Source organism: Meriones unguiculatus, chromosome 21 (genome assembly GCF_030254825.1).
Source record: "Meriones unguiculatus strain TT.TT164.6M chromosome 21, Bangor_MerUng_6.1, whole genome shotgun sequence".
NCBI classification, from domain to species: Eukaryota; Metazoa; Chordata; class Mammalia; order Rodentia; family Muridae; genus Meriones; species Meriones unguiculatus.
Window position 1 is genome coordinate 46388938 of NC_083368.1, and position 23067 is coordinate 46412004.

The following is a 23067-nucleotide window of genomic DNA, read 5'->3' on the forward strand; positions in this document are numbered from 1 at the left end:
TCAGCAAGAGGAAGTTGGGATGAGCGAAGGCTCAGCTGTGCTATGCGGTGAGGAGGGTAAGAACTGAGTTGTGGATACATAGGGAAACCCTATATTATCATTTCTACAATGTGGAAAAGAGGGCAAGCGTTTATAATCCAACTCTGGGCCTTTCAAACCTTTAATTACAAAGCAAGTTACTGTATGGGCTAAAAATGTAAGCTGTTGTGGTGAAGCTAAGGTTTTGGGGTTTAAGAGGGAACAGAGAAGTGTGAGCTGTGAAAGCAGAGAGCCAGAGGCCCACAGGGCAGGGCAGAACTACTTCAAGTAAGAGAGTCAGGAAAGGGCGGGGTGGGGGATTACCTCAGCCTCTGGGCTGTCACTGTGGTCTGCCTTGGGCTTGCACAGGTCTAATGCATGCTGTTGTAGGCGCTGTGAGTTCATGTATGCAACTGCTCCCCTGTGCCAAGAAGACACTGTTTCTTTGCAGTCTGCATAATAACCAGTACCATATTCTCTTTAAAGTAGCTGCCATTTTGTAATCCCAACACTTCTGAGGCAAGTGGATCTCTGTGAGTTCAAGGTCAGGCTAGTCTTATATATTGCAAGCTTTAAGCCAGCCAAGGCTACATTGTGATTTCCTGTCTCAAAAAAACCAAACTGAAAACTAATCAAATAGCACAATTTTGGTGTATTTAAATAACTTTAAATGGTAAGTTGTCCAGATGTTCAACTTACTTGGAAAAAAAAGGAAAGTTGTGGAAAAATACATTTTTTGGTCTTATCGTTAGTCAAGGTAAAGAATTATGTCAAGATGGAGTAGCCACATACTCAAGATCATAACAATTGTCAGTGAAAGGCTGGGTGGTGGTAGCACATGCCTTTAATCACAGTCAGATATAAGTGGATCTCTGAGTTTGAGGTCAGGGTGGTCTACAGAGAAAGTTCCAGGTCAGCCAGGGCTACACATAGAAACCCTGTCTCAAAAAACATTAAATAAATAAACAATTGGCAGTGAAAGAAAAGATGGCTCAGGGTGTTTGGCAATGTGATAGTACAGATCACATCAGACAGAGCTGACTCAGCAATGACCATATGTACTTACCACTTGAAATCTATTTTAGGTCTTGGGTAAATGAGTCTTTGAATGATATGCAATTTAGATAAGCTTTAAATGGTTGTTCTTTTGTCACCCTTATTAGGTTTATTAGGTTTTTGTCGAGAGTGTTTCAAATGGATCAACTGTGCATACATACCATGCAATGAGTGAACACAATGACCAGTGCTTGGGCACTGACTCCTTAAGTTATGTGACTTCATGAACTCTGAGAGTTAAGGCAATTAATTGATAGCCTGTAGTTTTTAATAATTCCACTGAGAGGAATTAGAGAGTTAGTTCCCGCCAACCCCTCCCCATTTTAACATAGAATAACAGGAAATAAATGAGAATTGGTGAGGCTTTTCTAAACATGACTTTACAAAAATAGTCAAAGAGGTGCAGAACCACAGCGGTTACTGCTGAGTTGAGATAAGCAAAAGTGTGTGTGTGCGCAGGCAGGCTTCCCCAAGCATGTTGCCTGTTCAAGGAGCTGTTTGGTTTTCTGGCTGATAGAGCTGTACTCTGAGAAATACCCAGTTTCCTGCTTACTGTTTCGTTATGGAATATGCAGGTAAAATGAAATTTAGACTAGATCCTGACTACACGGATAACTTTAAATGTAATATTTAAATTTGTTCTTATGAAATTGCATTGCAATATGTAAGCTTAAAATATATACTAATTTATTCCTTACTACGTGTGAATTTGTTATATATTCATTGTGACTAATTTCAGATAAGCCTGCAAGGGACTTTTCCAGACATGCCCTGTTGTTTCTTCTCTATCAGATCGAGTCATACTCATAGACACTTAAACCCCAGTGAATTTACATTTCTCTTCTCTTGGCCAAAAGTTTAAAGTAAGCATCTGAATTCAGACGATGTCATACAGAAAATAAAATTCAAATACACAAACATGAGATGCAGTTTTATGTGCTTTAGAGAAAACCTAAAATGGGGCATTGAAGATTTATAGAACAAGTCTATTTGGGACACTTAACTTTACCTAGGCTTTAGAGGATTGCCCCTCTGTCACATTACGTTGAAAGAGGAAGGAACATATTTGATAGCTCGATGCAAAAGCAGTCAAATTTGTGACATTCTAACAGACAGGCTTCCTTTAAGTATGCTTTACATTTTTTCAAAATGTTATTATTATTGTGTGGATGTGAGTGTGTGTGTGTGTGTGTGTGTGTGTGTTATGTGTACTTGTTTGATTTCTGGTGTTCCATCCCTACAATCATGTGGAGGTGAGAGAACAACTGTGGAGTAGGTTCTTTCTTTCTTTTACCTTCACAAAGGATCCGGGGATGGAGAGGACATCATCAGGCGTGCGGGGCCAGTGGTTTACCTGTTGAACCGTCTAGCCTACTGAGTATGTGTTCAATAATAAAATTGTGCTTCCTCCCAAATACTAGAAGTACTAGTTGCTTAAATATTGCCATTAATATACTTCTCTGTTGTTTTGAAGTAATGCTTTTTATTTGCATAACTGAGTTTTTTAAAAGATGCAACTTTAACAAGTAACAAGTGAGATGTTTAATAGAAGGGAAAGGTGGAAATTCATGTATGACAGTTTTAGAATTTGTGTTTATGCTTAGAAAGAATATTTGGTTTAAGTTCTGCCATATTAATAAATGCATTAATTAGATTAACTATTGGATTAGTAGGATGCTATTTTTTATTTTTATTAGTTACAGTTTATTCACTTTGTATCCCACCTGTAGCTCCCTCCCTCCTCCCCTTCCAATTCCACCCTCCCTCCCTCTTCTCTACCTATGCCCCTCCCCGAGTCCACTGAGAGGGGAGGTCTCCTCTCTTTCCTTCTGATCCTCGCCTATCAGGTCTCATCAGGAGTGGCTGCATTGTCTTCCTCTGTGGCCTGGCAAGGCTGCACCCCACTAAGGGGGAGGTGATCAAAGAGCAGGCCAATCAGTTCATATCAGAGACAGTCCCTGTTCCCATTACTAAGGAACCCACTTGGACACTGAGCTGCCATGGGCTACATCTGTGCAGGGGTTCTAGGTTATCTCCATGCATAGTCCTTGGTTGCACTATCAGTCTCGAAAAAGACCCCTGTGCCCAGATTTTTGGTTCTGTTGCTTGTAGGATGCTATTTTGAACATTATCTTTCCTAACTATATTAATTTACTCATTTTCAAGCATGGTACATTTAGTTTACTACCTTTGAAGGGAACAGCTCATGTTTTCATTTCCTGGACTGGTGACTTTTTCACATAGTGATAGAAGCGGCATTGTGCTGTCAGCATACTTCAGTGTGACCCCCTCTCCTACTAAATCACAAAAACACCCAAAGGAATGGTTTCCAATAGAAAACTGATTTAATAATAGGGTCACTGTAAAAAAAAATTAAGGGACCATAAACATTCCTGTTTATTCTGGACTTTGCCACTCTTTTCCATTTGGTTTTCGTGTTATTCATATAGCTCCACCTTTTTGTTTTCAGATCTCTGTCACCTTTTTAGGGTTCACCTGGCAGTCTTGCTAAAATGCTCTTCCATTCATCCTGTTTCCTCCAATTCCTTTCTATTTTCAAAATACATAACTACCGCCACCCATGCTGCATATTTGTTTCTCTGTCCGTCCACTAGGACTTTCAAGGTTGACATAGGAGTCTTCTTCCTCTACTAGCCATTGTGTTCACTGCAGGGGATTCTCTGACCTGAACCCAGAGCTCCCTCATATGGCTAGTAGCTCACCAGCTTGCTTTAACCACTGGGCCACTCCCTAAGCTTACTATGGTGATTATTTTGAAGAATAAATTATTTGGAATATCAGCATTTTCCCTTATTGCTAATTTCAATTCATTTATAAATCAGATCTCTCCTTTACTCATTACGGTTTTCATCATTGGTACTATTGCACGTATTTGTGCTATATGTGTGAGTGAGGTGCGTGTGGAAGTCAGAGGTCAAGTTTATGGAGTTGCTTCCCTCTTTCCACCTTACATGGTGCAGGAGCCTGAGCTTTCACCAACTAGTCATCTTGCTGGCTCCCATTGCTGATTTTACCCTGAAATCCACAGTGCTGTATTTATGATCGGGGAGGACAAGGTCCAGGCATTAATGATTAGACAAAATGAAGTCAAAGATTACTTTGGTTTTGAAATCTATGTGATCTTTTTTTTGGAGGGGGGAATAGAGCATTTAGGAACTTCAAATCAGTTTTATTTTTCTTTCATTTTCTTCCTTTGCATTTTCCTTAGGCAACTCATTAAAACTTGTGTTTATTCCATGAGCATAGTAGAGGAGGAGATAATCAGAGCAAGGGAAACTTCAGAAATAATTTTTGTCGATGAGGGGTACTCAGTGATGAGCAACCAAACTTTGCAAAGTGTTTCATTTACAAACATCTCCGGCCTCCACGTCACACCACATCAAGTGGTGTGAACTTCTGTCAGGTGTTGTTGATGGTTAGATGCTGCTGTTTTTAGCAGACTGCTGCCTCTAAAGCCATCTGACAAGAAGACTTCTTGAAAAATCTCGTAACTAAAGAGACATTGATCTGTGATATGTACACTGAGCTCACAGATGAGCAGAAACAAAGAGCGCCCCCAGTCAGTTGGTAAAGTAGTCACTGCACACAGATCATCATGGACCTTGCTGGAAAGTTCCTCATCTGCAGAGAATCACTTTCTTTTCTATTTTTTCTAAGTTTTTGATGGCTTTATCTTCATCCATCCATTAATTCAATGACTTCATAGACAATGTCTTGTACACAATTTAAAGTAGACCTTTCCCAGGGTAAAAGTGTTCAAACAAACAAACAAACAAACAAACAAATCAGTCACTCACATAAGATGACCTTTGGCTTTGAGGTTCCACCACTTTAAGTATTACCCCCCCACCTGTTGCAAATACATCTCAAGAAAGATTTATTTGAATGGGGGACATTTTTATATATTTATAATTTAGTTGATACTGAAGTTTTTACTACTATATAGTTTTAGTTTTATTTGGTAACTTTTTAAAAAATCATCTATCTGCATTTTCTACTCAACTTGTTTTCCCTTTATTTCATTTGGCCTTTAAAATGCTGTATCATGTTGGCAGTTATGTGGTCACGTTTTTCCAGAGGTGTTGTGGTGTGCAGGTTAATAGCCTTGCTTTGGAAGCAGGCTTCCTGGGTTGAATCTCAACATAATGTTTACTCCTTACACCATCTTGCTGAACTAACTTTCAAATGTCGGTTATAGCAGTGTCTCCTCATGGAGTCAGTATGGAGAGTAAATGAATGTGTGCCTATAGAAGTCCCAAATAGTGCCTGATACACAGTAAGCAAGGAGACATTACATATTGATATCCTTTTCTGCAAGACCCGCTTATTCACACTTACTCTTCACGATGGCTCATCGTTTTCTATATGCTGAGCCAGTTTACCTTGAATAAACTGTCCAGTGAATACAAGGAACTATTAAGCTAAGATGACGAGTCAGGCCTACATTTAATCACCAGAGAAACTCTAATGTGACTTCTATTCCTGACACAAATTTAATGTTTAAAAGCTTGTATCCATATTAAGATTTTTTTTTTTTTTGTAAACAAATCATTGAAAAAGGTACGAATGTTGAGAACAGGTGGAGGGGAGTCCTGAACTCTCGAACTTCCTCCTGAACATGGTGGTCAAAGGGTGGCATTATGCACACCACACCTCTTCTGTACCTTTTGGAATTTTTAAAACATTGGAACAAACTTCCTTCTCTGCCTTTGTGGGGTAGGCACGCTAAAGTTCACCTACTTTTAATATGTGTGCCTTCAAGCCAGATTTTTAAGAATAAGAATAAAACAATGCAGGAGGACTTTTATTTGCTCAGTGAGTCAAAGCGGCATGTTGTTGTTCTTTCAATTATTTTTGTTTCAGCCAATTAAGAAGAAGTGTGTTAGTCACAAATGCCTAGCCATTCATAAGTGTACACAGGTATGTGAACACAGCGTTAAAAATGCCTGAGTTACTGAGAAGAACAGAAACTTTCAAAAGGTCAAATTTAAAATAAGGCAGAAGGAATAAGATGAGAAACATGTGTACACAAATTGTGGTTTTCATATTTGAATAATATTTGCGAATGAGTAAAAGTGTAATCTCTACTACTTGAGGCTGGCTGCCAACTGCTTACGCTATTATTTCACTAATACATTCATGTTACATGTAAATGCTCCAAACATACTTAGCATACATCTTTTCATCCATTTGCGATTAAATGTACAACCTTTGATGGGAACCCACCATAATTTAGAGATAATGATCTTGAACTCTTCTGTGATTACTTTTAAATGTAGATTATTTTTCTCATTTCTGATACCCGTTAATTCCCTTGCAAAGCGTTATTTGCTGTAATACAACGAGAACCCTGATCCGCATGTCTTTGTGGTTAGTTGGTGGAAGGCCAGTATTTAAATTTCTTTGAGGTCTCTTGCTGAGTGGCATCACAGGATGAAGAGCTCTTCAGAACTGGGAATGGGCTTGTGGTTTTTGGTCTTGTGCATTTTGTGACAAAGGAATTCCCTTTTGAATCGCGCTGCTCCCTTGAAACCCCGGAGCCTCTGATTCAGGCAGCGCAGTCAGTCTGTGCAGTGTCCCTGACGTCATCCGGCGTATGCATAAGCCCTGCTATTGTCTTACAGCTACAGCAGGGCTGAGGATTGCAGTATCAGTGCTGCTGCTTCCAGACCTGGCCTGCGCTACCTAGCCCTGCCTCACTGCATCCCCAAGAGCCGCGTCGGCCTTTCTTTGCCTGGTGGATTTTGAAAAGCAGCTCTTTTTGCGGTGCTGCAGACCCTGCTTTCCACTCTCGAGAGAAGGCTGAGGCTCTCAGAGGAGAATCTGGCAGCTGGACACAGCTCGGACTGCATTGTCTGGCTTCATGACCCCTGCTGTGTAGCCGGCTCATCTCTCCGCTCTCAGGAGCACATGCACATCTTACGGTTTCTTACCTCCCTTTTCCTTCCTTTCTTCTAAATTTTTTTTTTTTTTTTTAAAGCAGCTTCTGGAGCCAGCCATGTTTGGTACTGAATCTTCCTGTAAGTAAATGGATCCTACTTCTCTGTTCTATAGAATCTGTGCTGTCATGGATTCACTGGCTTGAGTTCAGATCACTTTGCCTTAGGTTAATAATATTTGCATTTGCCTCTAATTACAGAGGAACTGGTCTGGGGTAAGAGACTTTCCTGAAGTGGATTATTCATTCTTGAAGCCAGGGATGTCAATGTGGCCAAACCAGGCCTCCAAGAGGGAGGAGGTAGAGAAGACAGAATCCAGGCAGCTTCCCAGACCGTGCTAATTGATGGGATCAGGCCTGTCACTGATCCATTGTCAGAGGGTCCTAATGTCCTTAAACCCTAAAATAGATGCTAGAAGACCCTGAGATGACAGCGTTTTAAGATAGGGGTTCACATTTTTCATCTGAGAGATAAAGGTGTCTTTATATATCTTCCTCCATATTTTTACAAAAACACATGGGTAGATGCTACATGTAGGTTTAAGAAGAATAATAAATTTGCTTGAAGACAGCAGTTGTTTTTTTTTTTTTCACAGTAGCTTCAATTTTGATACGTTGGTTAACGTTATAGAATGGCAGCGTTGTATCTGTTTTAAACTTATACAATGCAATTGCTTTGGTGCAGAGTAGGCCCTGCACAGTGGGCTGGGCTGGACAGCAGTTATAGACACTCTAAATAGGTATTTAAAAAATGTTAATAGCCAACCTGTCTGAGAACTATTTAATGTTTGATATAAAGTAACATAGCTTGTCAGTGAGGTTGTACAGGCTTTGCAAAACATTCTTCCATCATCAGTAACCAAAGGTGACAGTTAAAGAATTTCTAGAGATTTGACCTACTGGCCTGGCTTTGCAGGAGGGAAGGGGGCCGGGTTAAGGTAGGACATTGAGGAAATCTATTTCTGATGAATTTGTAATGCAGCCTTAACTTTCTGGTCACAACCACCCATGTGATTGTGGGGTGGCTGCTGATTATTGTAGAAGAACAGCATTTGAAGAGCGCTAATAACCCTCTGTTCTTTTGTCTCTTCGTGCTGGCTTTTATAAAGGTTCATTTTTTTTTTTATTGTGGAAACCTCTCATCTCTGATAATAACATATTTTCTAATCAAATTCAAGACACTAATAGTGAGACTTAGTGTCCATTCAACATATGACAATGGTGTTTCTTACTAATTTAAAACTATCTTAAGATTCATTTAATGGTACATTTGGAATACTTGTCATCCAAGAAACAGATGGCAGCGTCCTCCCTGTTTCTCATTTCAGTAATGGGATTTTATTGCTTTAAGACCCTAGGTGAGGACAGGAATATTCATACTGTGTATTAAAGGAAAAATAATGCAGTTAGTGGCATTGTTGGCACTTATGGTAAGGTCTTCCATTGTCTGGCCTGTTTTTCCACATACAACCTTTTTTTTTTTCCATCATTAAACCTTATCTTTTGATAGTCTCACCCATGTGCTATGTGGCATATTTGAAAACTGCTTTTGGTTTCCATAGCTACCATTTTGGAACAGAAGTGAATACTATTCAGTGAACAAAACACTGTCATGCAAGTTTTTTTTTAATTTAAAAATTATTTTATGTATCTATTTTTCTGTTTCTTTCCCCCTTTTTAGCTCTCCTTCCCTCCTTCCCTCTATCTTTCTATCCCTCCCTCTCCTCCTTTCTTCCATCCCTCTCTTTCTCCCTCCCTCATTTTCTCTTTCCCTTGCTTCCTCCATCCATTCCTTTTTTTTTTTTAATTTTAATTTTTATTTGGGAGGGCACAAGGGAGGGAGCTACACCTCCCTCAAAGTGAATAAAATTGTAATACAAAGTGAATAAATTGTAATAAATTTTTTAATAGCATTTTTTTTCTTTTACTGAGAACCTTTTTGCCTTGACTGAGGATTAATTTTTTTCTCTTCCTTGTCCCTAGAAGGCCACAGGTATTCATGCTTCCAGTGGCTGTTTAGGATTGGAAATGCCTGCCTTCTTTTAGATGAGGGGACACTGTGCACTGTGTGCCCAGTGTGATTGCTTTATTTGTGGCTATAGTCCTCCGTCTGTACCTCTTCACCTTGGGTGGTGTTTTGTAGGCTGAAAACTCTCCACGTTGAGAACACGCAGGAAATAGTACTCTGAAATTTTACTTAGTTTAGAAGGAGTCTCCCAAACTTACTTTGATGCGCTCACTGACCTGTCTTAGAAGTCTTTATCCACCTTGTGGGCAGGGCTGCGGTGGATCCCGGAAAGACTAGGAGAAGCTTCCTTCAGCGATGTTGTGTCTTATTTTTATATTTGACTTCTGGCTGCTCTGCCTTACTTGTATAATTTTTTTTTAATTTTTACTTTAAAATTGTTTTTCCTTTTTTTTTAAAGATTATAATATACTTACATCATTTCTCCCTTCCTTTCCCTTCCTCCAGTTCTTCCTATATACATACCCTTTCCTGCTCTCTTTCAAATTTATGGTCTCTTTCATTAATTATTGTTATCATGCATATATGTGTATGTTTATGGGTATATCTATTCCTCTGTACCTAAATAGAACCTACTCTAGCTGTATAATATTACTTGTTTGTATGTGCTCAGGGCTGACTATTTGGTATTGGACAATCATTTGGTGTGCTCTTCCCTGGGGAAGATTTTCTTCTGCTCTCAGCATGTTTTAGTTACTTGTTGTTTAAACTGGGGTATGGTTGATGCGTAATAGGCTGCATAGTCTTAGAGCGACTTCTGAGATTTGTACCATGTTTGTACTAGCAGTGCCTCTACCTGGACAGATGCAGAACACTTCTGGTCCTCAGGAAGAATTATGGCCTTCTCATCCATTAACATTTCTCCTTCTTGCCAAGTAATAACCACCATTCTGATTTGTGACTTCCCAAACTCCTGTTGTTAATGGCTCTATTAAATTTTCTTTCTGGCTTTCTTGTTTTTTACATATAAAACAAGGAAACACAAGGAAACACATCTTCATTTTTTGACTTGTTGGATATAAAATTAAGTCAATTTTGTGTCTTATTTGTTGAGGTTAGGAGTATGTAATGGCCTACTTCTATACTATTATATTTCTATCTCACCAAGATATTGCTTATCTTAATTAACCCTCCCTTATAAACAACCCCCAAATTAAAAAAAAATACATAACCTTTATGAAAGACAAAAATTCATCTGAAAGAGCAAATGTCTTGAAAGTTAAAGACTTACATAACTACTCAAAAATAATTAATAAATTCCATTAATGTCTGATAGAGTTTATTGAATATTTTTGTCTGTTTTTATAATATAAGAGACTTAGCCTAGGGATCTCTATTCCCAACCCACTAACATAATTTCTGCCTGTCTCTAAAAAGCCTACACGCATCTTTCTGACTGGCACATGTCAGTTTATTGTAGTTGTATAGATTGGCCATCATTGTTTTAGGCCTTACTTTGACATGAACTTGTCTGTAGCGTTAGGAGACTCATTGTGACAAAGTAGGAAGGATAGTGGCCTGAGGTGTTCTGTGCCTCTGTTACCATCTGGATGTATTCTAATAAAAATTTCCTTTACTGACATTTTTCATATGTAAAAATGAGACTAATGATTTTATTTTTTTATTGGCTTTGAAGAAATACAGTTTTAGTTCTGGGGCTCAGAATAATTTAAGGTAAGAAGAAAATGCTATCAATAAAGTTTTATTGTGAAAAGCAGTCATTAAATGCATATTTTGAGTACTTAACTTAATTTAATGAAGTTTATATAGAAAAGTCAGTTGAATTTTGAAAAATTAAAAAGTATATTTCTGGAAACTTTTAAAGAAGTTTAAATTTCTGAAGTTAAAAAAACAACAACAACAAAAAACTGGAACCAGGAGACAAATTAGTTCATCTTCTCTTTTTGTTCAGTGAGGAAAACTGTAGTGTTGCCATTTGGTTACACCCTCTTTTATAAAGCTTGCTGTTCTCCAGAAGATAGACACTTTAACTGTCTATTCAATTAGCGCTGACTTGGCTCAGTTCTGCTCCCCGCCCCCCTCCTGTATTTACCTTTTTCGTGTCTCAAGGGGCCCGATGAAAGGGCCCAATGAAAGATGTGCAGTGGTGGGAATTGTGCCCTGCCGTGGTAATGTGTGTCCCAAAGCACCTGCCTTATTAGGTTAGTACCTACCTGCTGAGAAATAGGATATCCCCCAGGCAAACAGCCTCATCTAATCTCTCCTTCCACATTCTGTTACATATTTACTAAAGAGAGCATTCTAGACTAAGGCGTCTGTGAGGCAAACGGGAAAATTTTGAGTACCAACAAAATAGTAACTAGTGTGAGACTCTCCCATCTCATCGTAATGGCGATGGCGAGAGGACAGGAGGTCCAGAATTACCTCTTTGATGTACCTGCATCACGTTGGATGGGATAATGAGAAAGATGCTGGATGGTACTCAGATGATGTGTCTGTGGTGGGCACCGAGGTGCACCTGCGGCCATTGCTTTCATGATAGATATGTTCATTAAGTTGGAACGGAACAGTTTAGTGATAAGAGGGACCGTGGTGTCATGCTACCACAAGGAAGGCGATTCTCTCACATTGTGAGCAGTCGTATGAGAGACAGTCAGATGAACACACCCGGCACCGCTAGGCCACAGAGCTGCTGGAATGAAGTGCATCTGGTAAGGAAAGAGAAGTCCTGCTCCTTTTTGTGTACCACAAGGACTTGAGAGCTGGTTATGTGTAAGGTTCAACTACTGTCTATTGTTTTACTGTGACATGTGTACATAAGTTGAAGTAAGTTGAACAGGGACTATAGTTGCCCAAAATTACCGCTAAAATGGGCCATTTCCCAATATAAACAACTAATTATTACTAAGAACTGTGTTAGGACTGTTTTTCTGCTGATAGTATGAAATGTGATAGTATATCACATTTTAGTGTGATCCTTATTTTCCCCTGTCTTAGTATTTGCCATATGCAACTTAGTAGTTTAGGAAGACCGGCTATTTCTCTTTCATACAACATTAATCTGGCTGCTAGTATTGAGCTATATTAGATTTTAGAGGCTTTCATCTCAAAGCAAAAATAGAAATGATTAACTGGGGTTATATTAAACTCCCAAGTCTGCACTTTGCCCATGAGTGTTGCGTGGCTTTAGACAGTTTAGAGCACCACAAAAAGTGAAGGTTCGTGGCTATGGGAAAGCAACTGTGGCTCATGGGACTCATGCTGGAGTAAACTCATATCTTAGTCTGGGAAGGACAGCCCATGCGATATTTTTGACTTGCTTTACTTTGTCTACTTTCGTTCTAACAGCAAGAGCTGATGTAAGATTTCCTTTTGTGTCTCTTCTCTGTTGATACTTAACATTGTAACTTGTAAAATCAAAGGGATGTTTTAAACAAGGACAGGAGTATATTTCTTTTGTGGCTATATCCCTGTTTGTCCACTAGTTCAAAGGTGGAACAAAAATATCCATTAACTTCTTAGTTCGCCTCAGTATTGGGCTCCCTGTTAGCCTATAGTTTGTTCAGCAAAAATGACACAAGCGTCCAGTGGTTTGTTGTTTTTATTGCTACAATGGACCAGATTCATATCCTGTCTAAACTGTGGGAAATCCATCAGGGAAAATTACCAAATATGGAACTTTCCCTGTAGAATTCCCATGGAATTACACAGGATGTGAATAGTACTTATTGTTACGGATTCTCAGCTAGGAAAGTCACTGGACATGTGTATTTTTTAAGCATTCATAATATCCATAACAACCAGTTAATATAACCAGTTATTTTAACTCAGTATGAGACTGGGATACTAGACTATGAAACACACACTTGGTATTAGTTAAAAGTCATATTTACTATACTACAATAGTAAATTGTAGGATTTTCACTGTAATTCATTTATATCCTTAACTCATAGAAGTAATTAACTGTGAATTTAAAAATGATTGTGCAATTTCACATGTGAAGTAGAAATGGCAGCCAGAACAGATAACAAGTACCGAGTATAGACATTAGGGGTTCTCAACTGGCTGCATTCAAATGGTGTCTGTACCCACATACTAGTGGGGCTTAGCTGTGCACGTTTAAACGGTGGCTTATTGAATGAAATTTTAGTGGTAGGAGAACTGTCTTTATAAGGTCAGGACATGTGCCTAGGAAGGGGCTTGTCAAAACACAACTCTGTAAAGTAATATCCAGCAGTGGGAAAGAACAACAGAAAGACAGGAAGCCATTACTCCCCCAGCTGGGTAAAGACTGAAGGAGGACACCTCTGAAGAGTAGAGTTTGCATAGAGCTGGATGAGGGGGCAAACGCCCTGTGTATTTGCTACCTGTTGTCACTCCCATGGCAGGCATCACTACATAATCACACCAGTCTTGCAGAAATGGCTTAAAATACTCTTAAAATACCATTTAAAATACTCTACCAAGCTGGGCGTGCTGGATTATGCCTGTCATCCCAGCACTCGGAGGGAGAGGCAGGGCAGATCTCTGTGTCCAAGGCCAGCCTTGTCTACAAAGTGAGGCCAAGGCTACACGGAGAAACCCTGTCTTAAAAAACAAAACAAAACAAAACAAAAACAACTTTCTCAGTGCATATGTTGTCCATGTCAGTGTGATAGTCATATGAATGTGTAATTTAAGTAAATTAAGGAAAGGAAAATTTCCAAGTTAAGGAAAAGTAGTTCTAGTAAGCCTCAGTGTTCTGGATATGTAGTCTTAGATGTAAAACACACAATCTTTGTCACTTTGTGGTTCTCAGCAGTGTCGGTGGGTTAATGAGTCAGTTATTTATTTTTTTATATATTTATTTATTTAGCATATAAGTGTGCTCTATCTGTAGATCATTTGCATGACAGAAGAGGGCATCAGATTCCAGTATAGATGGTTGTGAGCCACCATGTGGATGCTGGGAATTGAACTCAGAACCTCTGGAAGAACAGACAGTGCTCTTAACCTCTGAGCCATCTCTCCGGCCCAATGAGTCAGTTATTACTGGTCTCTTATGAACAAAGTTTCCTCCAGTTTAAGCGATAACCGCAGAGCATGGTAGATAGCACCATAACTAAGCTTTTATTAGTTAATGCTTATTCTTAACATCTGCATCTGCTATGGGTTAAACAACATTATTGGAAAAATGATATGTTGAATTATATGTGGTTAATACATGGTTTAAGAACATGTTTTAGGCTAAGGAGGCTTTCATATATTTCTAGTATGTCAGAAACATGTCAACAAACATCTCTTACTTATCACCCTTCAGAGCAAGACCAGGTGACGCAAAAGAGCAATAACATGAGAGACATTAATTACAGAATGCAGATCTTCATGGACAGATAAACTGGAACGAGCTGATAATTTCCCATATACTGGTAGCTTTAGAGTGTCAGATCTAAGTCGACAAGTTACTCCAGCCATCAATTTCTTTAGAGCATGAAAGTAAAATGGCCTTCCTGTTGTGAATCAAAATTAAGCATGTATTGAACATTCAGGACTTTGCACACATTTGGGGAAGCAGCAGCAAGCCTATTAAGGATGAATATTGAGCCAGAAATCAGTCTTCACTGTTGTAACTCTTGCTACTTATAGAATACTAGAGACTGAGGAAAGGCTTTTGGTAGGGTCTGGTCTGGGGAAAAACACATAGGTGGTCCAGCCTAGCCTTGCCTCACTGAGAAGCCTGCAATTTCTCACCTGAATGTTTGTAGGCTTACTTTAGTATAATGCTATTCAGTTACCTGTGACTCTCTAACCCCAAACAGCAGCTTAAAGAAGTGTGCATTGCTAATTTTCACTGTTGTTTGGCTCAAGCAAGCCCCACTCAGCTCCCATTCTTAGGTCTCTTAGGCAGTTATGGCCAGGTTTCTGTAGCTATTTTTAAGGCTCTTGTGAGCTGGAGTCCTAGAATAGCTAGCTGTGGCTCCTACCTGTTGACTTGGGGCTCGCTGGGGCTGTGGGCAGAAATGTACTTTGCTTCTTTATGTGGCTGAAGCTTCCTGCCGCATGGTACTGCATTCCTCGAGGGACTATCTCCTGACAGCGCATTCTGAGAGACCAGGTGGAGGATGTTGAGTTGCTTAAGCTTTAGCTTCTGAGCTCTCAGAAGTCACATAAGTCACCAGGATGAGCCAGATTCAGAGGTAGGCAATAAAGGCCATTTTGTGGTGAGGATGTGAGTGGCCAGGTCACATGGCAGAAAAGCATGTAATATGGAAAAATATAATAGTGGCTTCATTTGCAAAATTGAGTTTGCCACAAGTAGTTTCTAGACAAAAGAGGCCCTGCCCAGGGATTTGGAACTATTTTATATAAAGTTTCAGAAAGTGAATATTTTAGACTTGTACACTATCTCTTTTTTAGATATTCATTTATGTCATTATAATACAAAATCAGCATAAACAAATAATATAAGCCAGTGTAGCTGAGTTTTACTTTTTATACCAGTACACATGAATCAAAGGAAAAATGGTTCTTACTTAAATTGGTATTATAAAATATGCAGAAGCCAGGAGGAGGTAGTTCAGGCCTATAATCCCAGCACCGAGTTAGGCAGAGGAAGGCAGATCTCTGTGAGTTCAAAGCGAGCCTGGTCTACAGAGTGAGCTCCAGGACAGCCACGCTACATAAAGAATCCCTTTCTTGAAACAAACAAACAAACAAACAAACAAACAAACAAAAGTATGCAAAATATTTAAGGGAAATTTCTTGATTATTTATTATTATTTAATGTGTATTTTGCCTGAACGTATGTGTGTACATTTCATTAATTCCTGTTGCAGCCAGTGGCCAGAAGAGGGTGTTGTGTCTCCTGAAACTGCAGTCACAGGTAGTTAGCAGATGTTCTGTGAGGAATGGGAACAGAACCTGGGTCTTCTGCAGAGTGACGAGTGCGTGCTCTTGACTACTGAGCCATCTTTCGAGCTCTGGGAAATCAGTTCTTAAATTAACATGGTTAATATTGTATACAATGCATTTGTTTTCAGTGTATAGTTGGATAAAATGTGTATACTCATGTAGTCAGCATTATGACAATTAAGATTAAACATGCTATTATCATTCCAAAGAGTTCTCCTATGCTTTACAGCCATATTTACAATTTCAAAAAAATTGAACAATAATATACTGTATACTTCTTTTATTCAGCATAATGTTTTCTACCATGTTGTTGGAGATATCAAGAATTCTTATTGTTGGATAACAAAAATAAATGTGCTGGTTCACCAGTGAGGGCTGAGTTTATTACTGTCTTTACTTCTTGTGAAGGTAGCATAGAAATACTCAGGGTAATTCCTTGTGTGGACATGTTTTCATTTTTAGCCACGATTAAACTTTATTTGGCTATTTTACTTTTCAGTACTGTTTGCTTTTAACTCAGGGCCTCATGTGCGTTGAGCAAATGCTCTACCATCAGGCTTCATCACCAGACCTTAGCTTTCGGGTTTCTTTCTCAGCACTTGTATACCTGGAAATGCAGATTTTGAAAAACTGCTAAACCATTTTCCAAAATCATGAGTTTTTTTTTCCTTGTTGTTTTTGTTTTTGTTTTTTTTACAGCAGTAAAATTGGATGGGAATTGGTTTTTGTCCTCATTCTTGCCAATATTTGCTGTTGTCAGCCTTTGAAATCTATGCAATTTACAGCATGTGTGATGGCATACTGTGATGTTAATTTGCATTTTTCTCACCCTTAAATATGTTGAGCAGCTTTTTACATACTTTTGGTCATTTGTATGTCATCTTTTGATGAAATGGAATTTAAATAATTCATTTTAAAAAGTAGATCCTTACTGAGTTTTGAGAGAGCCTCATATATTTCAATAGTCTTTTAGTTAGAGATAGATATTGACAGTTCTTTCTTGCACTATGTTGGGTTTTTGTTGTTGTGTTTTCCTAACGGTGTTAAATTTTAATTTTTGACCAACCCCAGTTGTCGACTTCTGATGTATTATATATAAAGTTATGCCTACTCTTAGCTTGTGAAGATTCTTCCTCTGTCTTTCCTTGTGAATGTTACTTCCGTGTGCACAGCGATCCACTGTGAGTGTGCTTTTACACTCCATGTGTCTTAGTAGTGGAGGTTCGTGTTTTCAGCCGGGGGTTGAGTTTTCTTTACGTACTTTATGGGGATGGGGAAGGGCATGTTCAGACTGCGGTGTATGTGTGGAGGTCAGAGGACGACAACTTACGCCCCGTGGAGGTCGGACCAGCTGGTCAGGCCTGCTGGCGAGCGCCTTTGTCAGCTGCACTCTATGTCCCTGTGCTTTCATGAAGCTGTGTATATCTGTCCCTTCATCAATGCCTTGACTATGTGAGCATACAAAACTCATCTATGAAGTTACAAGAACAGTTAGATCATAGAGCTGCTTTTAAAATTCATTAACACATTTTATGCTCCTAGAAAAAGTTCTATGTAGTATAAAAAACAAACGGAAGATCTCCTTTCTTAGCTTTTCTTCATCCTCTGGGGTCACCAGGTTTCTGGAGACTCTCGCTTAGCGGTGTTCTTCCTGATCTTGAAAGATGAAGCAAAACCTCCCTCGGAATAGTCACTGTAACATTTTTCACCTTTAAAAATTAAATTAAAACTTAAAAATTTAGGAACTTTTTCTAATTATTTGCCGTTATTTTTAATAATTTTCAAAGTCTGCAAGTTTTACAACATTTTTATTTGAAAGAGATTGAATTGCTGGAAAACGGTGTATGACATATATGTCTTACAAATATGAATCTGTGAGTTTGCACATGTAATGCCTAAAGTACTAACATCAAACTCCCAACTCTTGTTCTGGAAGCTTCTCATAGTGGTCCTGTAAGAAATCAAGCCTAGCTAACTAATGTAGTGTTTTGAAACCTGCAAGAGGAATATATTTAATATGTTATGGGTTCATTTGGGTTGACCTTCTCATTCCTTTTCTGAGTTGGTCTTTGGCAGTTTTAATATTTTTAATATTTTGCCTTTTACTATTTCATTATATAAATATATATTTATAGAGCACAATGCTAAGGAAAGCTGTGTTTTTTGTCAGGAATATGAGATAGCTTAGGTTGGTGATGTTGCTTTGGACATCTTATTATTTAGCTTTGGTTTGTTCACCTTAAAAATGGGTATAATTGTTAACCTTGTGGAATTGTTATAATGGGTAAAGTGGACAAATCTTCTGAATGAGTAAACTTTTCCATGCCGCAAGCACATTTTGTAGTCATACATTTAGTTGCTATGAAATAGAATGTAAACAAAGATAGAAACCTCAACATTAAACACATACAAAAGGGAAAGAATAAGATTCTTAAAAGAGCATTAGGTTTGGCCACTACCATGTGGCAGGGGTGAAACTGTAATTTATACATGTATACTTTTATATCAGTTCTGACTTAAAGTGTACACACACACACACACACACACACACACACACACACTTGTTACTGGTACTTTTATTTCTCTTTTTACCCATCTCCTGGCTTCTGGTACTATCCTTCTGGGTATTTGTAACAGAAAAGGTGAAGATAACCTTTTCTCCTAAGTACGCCTTCCTCTGTACCAGAATTTCTCAACCTGTGGGTCATGACCTCTTGTGGGGTCAAATGACCTTTTCACAGGGGTTGCCTAAGACTGTCTGCATATCAGACTATAATTCGTAACAGCAGCAAAGCTAAAGTTTTGAAGAAAACAATAGTTTTCTGCTTGGCGGTCGCCACAACATGAGGAGCTGTACTGAAGGGTCACGGCATTAGCAGGGCTCAGAACTTGGGTTTATTCTACACAGTGACGTTTCTTTCTTATGGCTGACATGGTCAGTCTCACCTGAAGTAAGATACACGACACATCTGTCAGTTTAGAAAGCCCCCTTGTGAACAGTTTCTTTACTTACCAGGCATTATTTTCTTCTTTGTGTGTGTGTGTGTGTGACTTAAATAAAATTAGCTTTGCTTTAGAAGTGTACAATTCACCTTCTGTTGTGTGAGGTAGCTTATTGACCGCCTTCCTCAGTGCCCAGCACCTGTTCAACATATTTTCAGTAGCTTTCCCTTGCTTTTTGAGCTGAATATAAACCCTTTGACTGCTTGTTCCAAGCTAGCCACCATATGGTCCCAACTTTGCTATCTTGTCCTCACTCCCACCATTACTTTATGTGCTGCAGGCAAACAGAGCTTATATGTCTTTGCCAAAATGCATTTTCTCATACGGGGTCTTCCACTTTGTCCGTTCTCTTTTTCTAACTGTTGATAGCGTCAGCAGTCTTTCATTCTTTCATGTTCCTTCTGAGCATCACTTGCTTAGGAACTTCCCTGGTTCTCCTTTCAAACCCCGTCCCATCGTCAGAATCATAAATGCCTCTCTACCACACAGAACAGATGTTCTCAACTTCCTTTTCAGTATCATCTCTCCTCTACACCTTTCCCCAGAGCCATCACTTCCTCCTACAGATAATAGCCTACATTCTCCAGCACCCTGCTGCATTCTGTACTGGAGGTAGCATTGTTACTGTTTTCTGTGCTCTGGACTTTCTGGACTGGAATCTTTATTCTACTTACTAACTAAATGTCCCTAGGCAGATTAAGTAGCCTCTCTGTGCCTTCCTCTGTGAAGCTGAGGACACAAGTAGTACTGTGTACTGACTCTCTGAGTGTCTTCAGCCATTTCCAGTAAATGCTCAGTAAACATTACCTGTTTGTAAATTCTTGCTGTTCTAGTCACGTATGTTAGTGCCTTACCCTCTCACTTACACTGTGTGTTCCCTAAGCCTGATGATTGTTAAACTGACTATTAAGGAGAATTTGTCCACTGAATAGTTGGCAGTATATGTGTTGAGGGAGACTAAGAGTTATTTTTACAGAGAGAGGCTCAATGGTTACAATTTTTGTCTTGATCAGCTACCAGTTATACCTAATCTCATTCCAGGGAGTTTTATGTGCTGAAGTAAATGGTAATGTCAGTGTCCTCTTTATTTTAGGAACACGTTCAATTGAACGATTCATATATATATGTATAAAAAGGTATTATTTTAAATTACTTTAAGCTTGATTTGTAAAGAAAATCTTTCTAAATACAAATAGCTACGAGCTGGTATGAGTGTTTTCATGTTTACTTTTGTTTTATTGTCTTAAAGTCATGCAGTTTTGCAATTCTTTATTTAAAAGTTTCATGACACTTTGATATAAATATTATAACATGCTGCACAAATACTTAATTGCAATTTAAATGGAGTCATTGGCACTTTTACCTTTTGAGGAATTTGACAAACTTTTTCATTTAAAACTTTATTATTAGTGTGTGTATTGTGTGTGTGTGTGTGTGTGTGTGTGTGTGTGTGTGTGTGTTCACATCATGCTATACATAGTGAGGCCAGAAGACAGCGTTTGGCAGTTGGTTCTCTGCTTCCACTGAGTTCAGGGGTTTGAACTCAGGTGATCAGAATTGCGTGGAAAGTGCCTTTTTACCCACTGAGACATCTGGCTGACCCAAACACTTTGATTTTTAATGAGGGTGAACAGAGTCTATCACTATTTAGGGAGAAAAGTAAAATACCCGGGGCTTTGCTTCTTCCTATGTTTGTTTTAGAATTCAACATAGGAGGGGCCCGCCAGCCTGTTGCTGTCTTTCCAGTACAAGCATGTGTTCGGAATTTTCACTCTAGTTGCACCAGCCTTGTTTTCCTCAAGCTTTCATCAAGCAAAGGTTAATTTGGATTCAGTGGGAGATGTGGTTTCCGTTGTTTGATACCTCTCTCTCTGTGTCTCTCTTCCTTTTTTCTATCAATAATACTGGGGTCCTGAGAACTTTATCTGCTGGGAAATTATCAGCTGCCCACCTGACTGTAGTCCATTTGTTTTTAATGCTACATGGACTGTTTCCAGCTTCCCTGGTTGAGGAAGTTGAAGGCTGCCAATGCCATCTCTGTGTAGTGTCAGACCTGAGCAATAATTCCAGGACACAAGGCACAGCTTACCTTTGTTTCCTGATATTGTGCATTGATTTCTTTGTAAGCTATTTCAAATGAATGAAAGCAAAATTTCTATTTTTAGTTTTCGGTGGGTTGTTGTGGACTTTAAAAAGCAATTCATCTTCAAATACTGATTTTCATTGGCACACCTGATTTGCTTAAAGTAAAACACAATCATAGACATTTTAACTGAGACAGTTTCATAGTTTCAGACCCTCTCGCCTCATAATGACTTAATTATTATTTCTTTTTTAGTTTTTTTTTATTTTTATGAATGCCTTCAGGATTTTCTTGACTTGCCATTTTTAAGTAAATAAAACTGAGTTCTGTCTGTGGAGTTAATGCCCCCCTTTCTGACCTTGTATGCCTCGAAAATTAAGATTAGTCTTGTTTACTTTTCCTTTTATTTCTCTATTTTTTATTCTTTCCTCCCCCCTTTTTTTTTGAGTGAGTAAATTCTTTGTAGTTTGTCCTAAAAATAATAGTTCATGGTCTAATGTGAATCAATAAATACCTACTGATAATTAATACAAAAAGCTAAACTATTGGGGAATTCTTGAAATGAGTATAAACTTCATCTCATTTTATAACCTATTCTAAAATGTTCCAAAGATATTAGCATTATGAGCCTTAGATCCTGGGTTTTCTTTTCCAGAGATGGTTTACATCGTGGTGGTCCCAGACTAACAAGTAAACTAGTTACTTGCTTTTTAAAAATGCCTTCTTGGGAATGTTTATTATTCTTGGAGCACTTCCCTGTGTTAAGACTTGTCTTCCCTGTACTTGAGTAGAATTTCCTACTACTGGAACAGCAACATTTCTAGATGCCTTTTATTCAGTTCCTCTCTCTTCCTACAGATGAGCTTTTGTGGAAGTGGCCATGGCACTGATACAGAAGGTTGGAAATGACCCTAAACAGTATAGGATATTTTATCGCTTGTATTGTGGGAGATGGAAAAAAAAATCAGGCCTGGGAAAACGGATAACACAACATGATCATGACTCAGTGGAGTTGGTTTATCTGGACAGGAAATTCCTGCATGTTTTACTCCATTAGTAAGTGGATTTGTGTTTGTTTTTGAGATTAGATAGTAGGAATGATGCTGAGTCTGAGCTATGATTGGCTCTGTACTAATTGGTTTCTCTATAGCCACTGTTCTGTACAAGTGAGCCAGAATTATTTGCAGTGCCTTCTCCAAGAACCCTAATGAAGAGGAAGCAAGTAAGAGGCTCCAAACACATTTAGTTCTTTGGGATATCCTGTATAATATTCGCACATCCTTTGGTTTGGCTGCCTATTTTGTGCCTTTAAATAGCTGTTGTATAATAAAAACATGCCTCACATTGGGTGGTCAAGCCCCAGTTGCTTGCGCCTCCACCAAAATAAACTCAGTTCCAGGTTCTTCCCTAGGGCCGCAAGTAGGCATGCTGACAGTCGGACTTCCTTCTCTTTCTTTCTTTTACTGCATCATCCTAATGTCCTGTTTCAAACTTTTACATTTTGTAATGTCTCTTTTTCTCAGCTAACTGGAAGCTGTTGATTGAGCCCTGCATTCTGGTGGTAAGAAAATGAGTGCTATGTGGAGTGAGTCTTCTGCCCTACCTGGCTGCGATAGATGACACAGGGCAGACAGGGCAGCTGTGTGTTTTGTGAGGCAGTTTTGCCCACAACTAGTATTTTTTGCTAGTAATTAGGAGAACGTGCAGCATGGCTTAGGAAACAAACTCATGATGTTAAGCTGAGAGAGCTCCCAAATATAAAGGTTAGAATGTCAAAATAAAAACAAACAAACAAGCCAATAGAAAAGACTGGAACAAGGAAGGATGCTGCTGGTTCCCCGACCACCTCCAGCAACCTACCCTAGCAGTAGACGTTGTCTCTTAGAATCAAGAGAACTCAGTGCTATTTTTTTCCAAATTATCTTACTGCTATAAATATATGATTTTATTGTTCTCATAAAATTATTAGGATTATCCTCTAAGAAAAGAGAAACCAAGGGTGGGGATATGCCTGTGACAAGCTGGAGACCTTGCTTGGGAGGGGAACATCAACCCACCCCTAAAAACTT

The 23067-nt window shown here is 38.9% G+C and overlaps 1 protein-coding gene across 6 annotated transcripts in view; it reads left to right on the plus strand.

Moving 5' to 3' along the window:
• Nucleotides 1-23067, plus strand: part of St7 (suppression of tumorigenicity 7) — a 233144-nt gene that overhangs the window by 44820 nt on the left and 165257 nt on the right. For 2 of the 6 annotated variants that reach the window (XM_060374063.1, XM_060374066.1), the window contains exon 2: nt 7079-7115. The exons of the other annotated variants lie outside the window; for them this stretch is intronic. In XM_060374063.1, the coding sequence (XP_060230046.1) occupies nt 7094-7115 (22 nt within the window). In that variant the 5' untranslated portion in view covers nt 7079-7093. The remainder of the gene's footprint in view (nt 1-7078; nt 7116-23067) is intronic. 6 annotated transcript variants of the gene reach the window in all.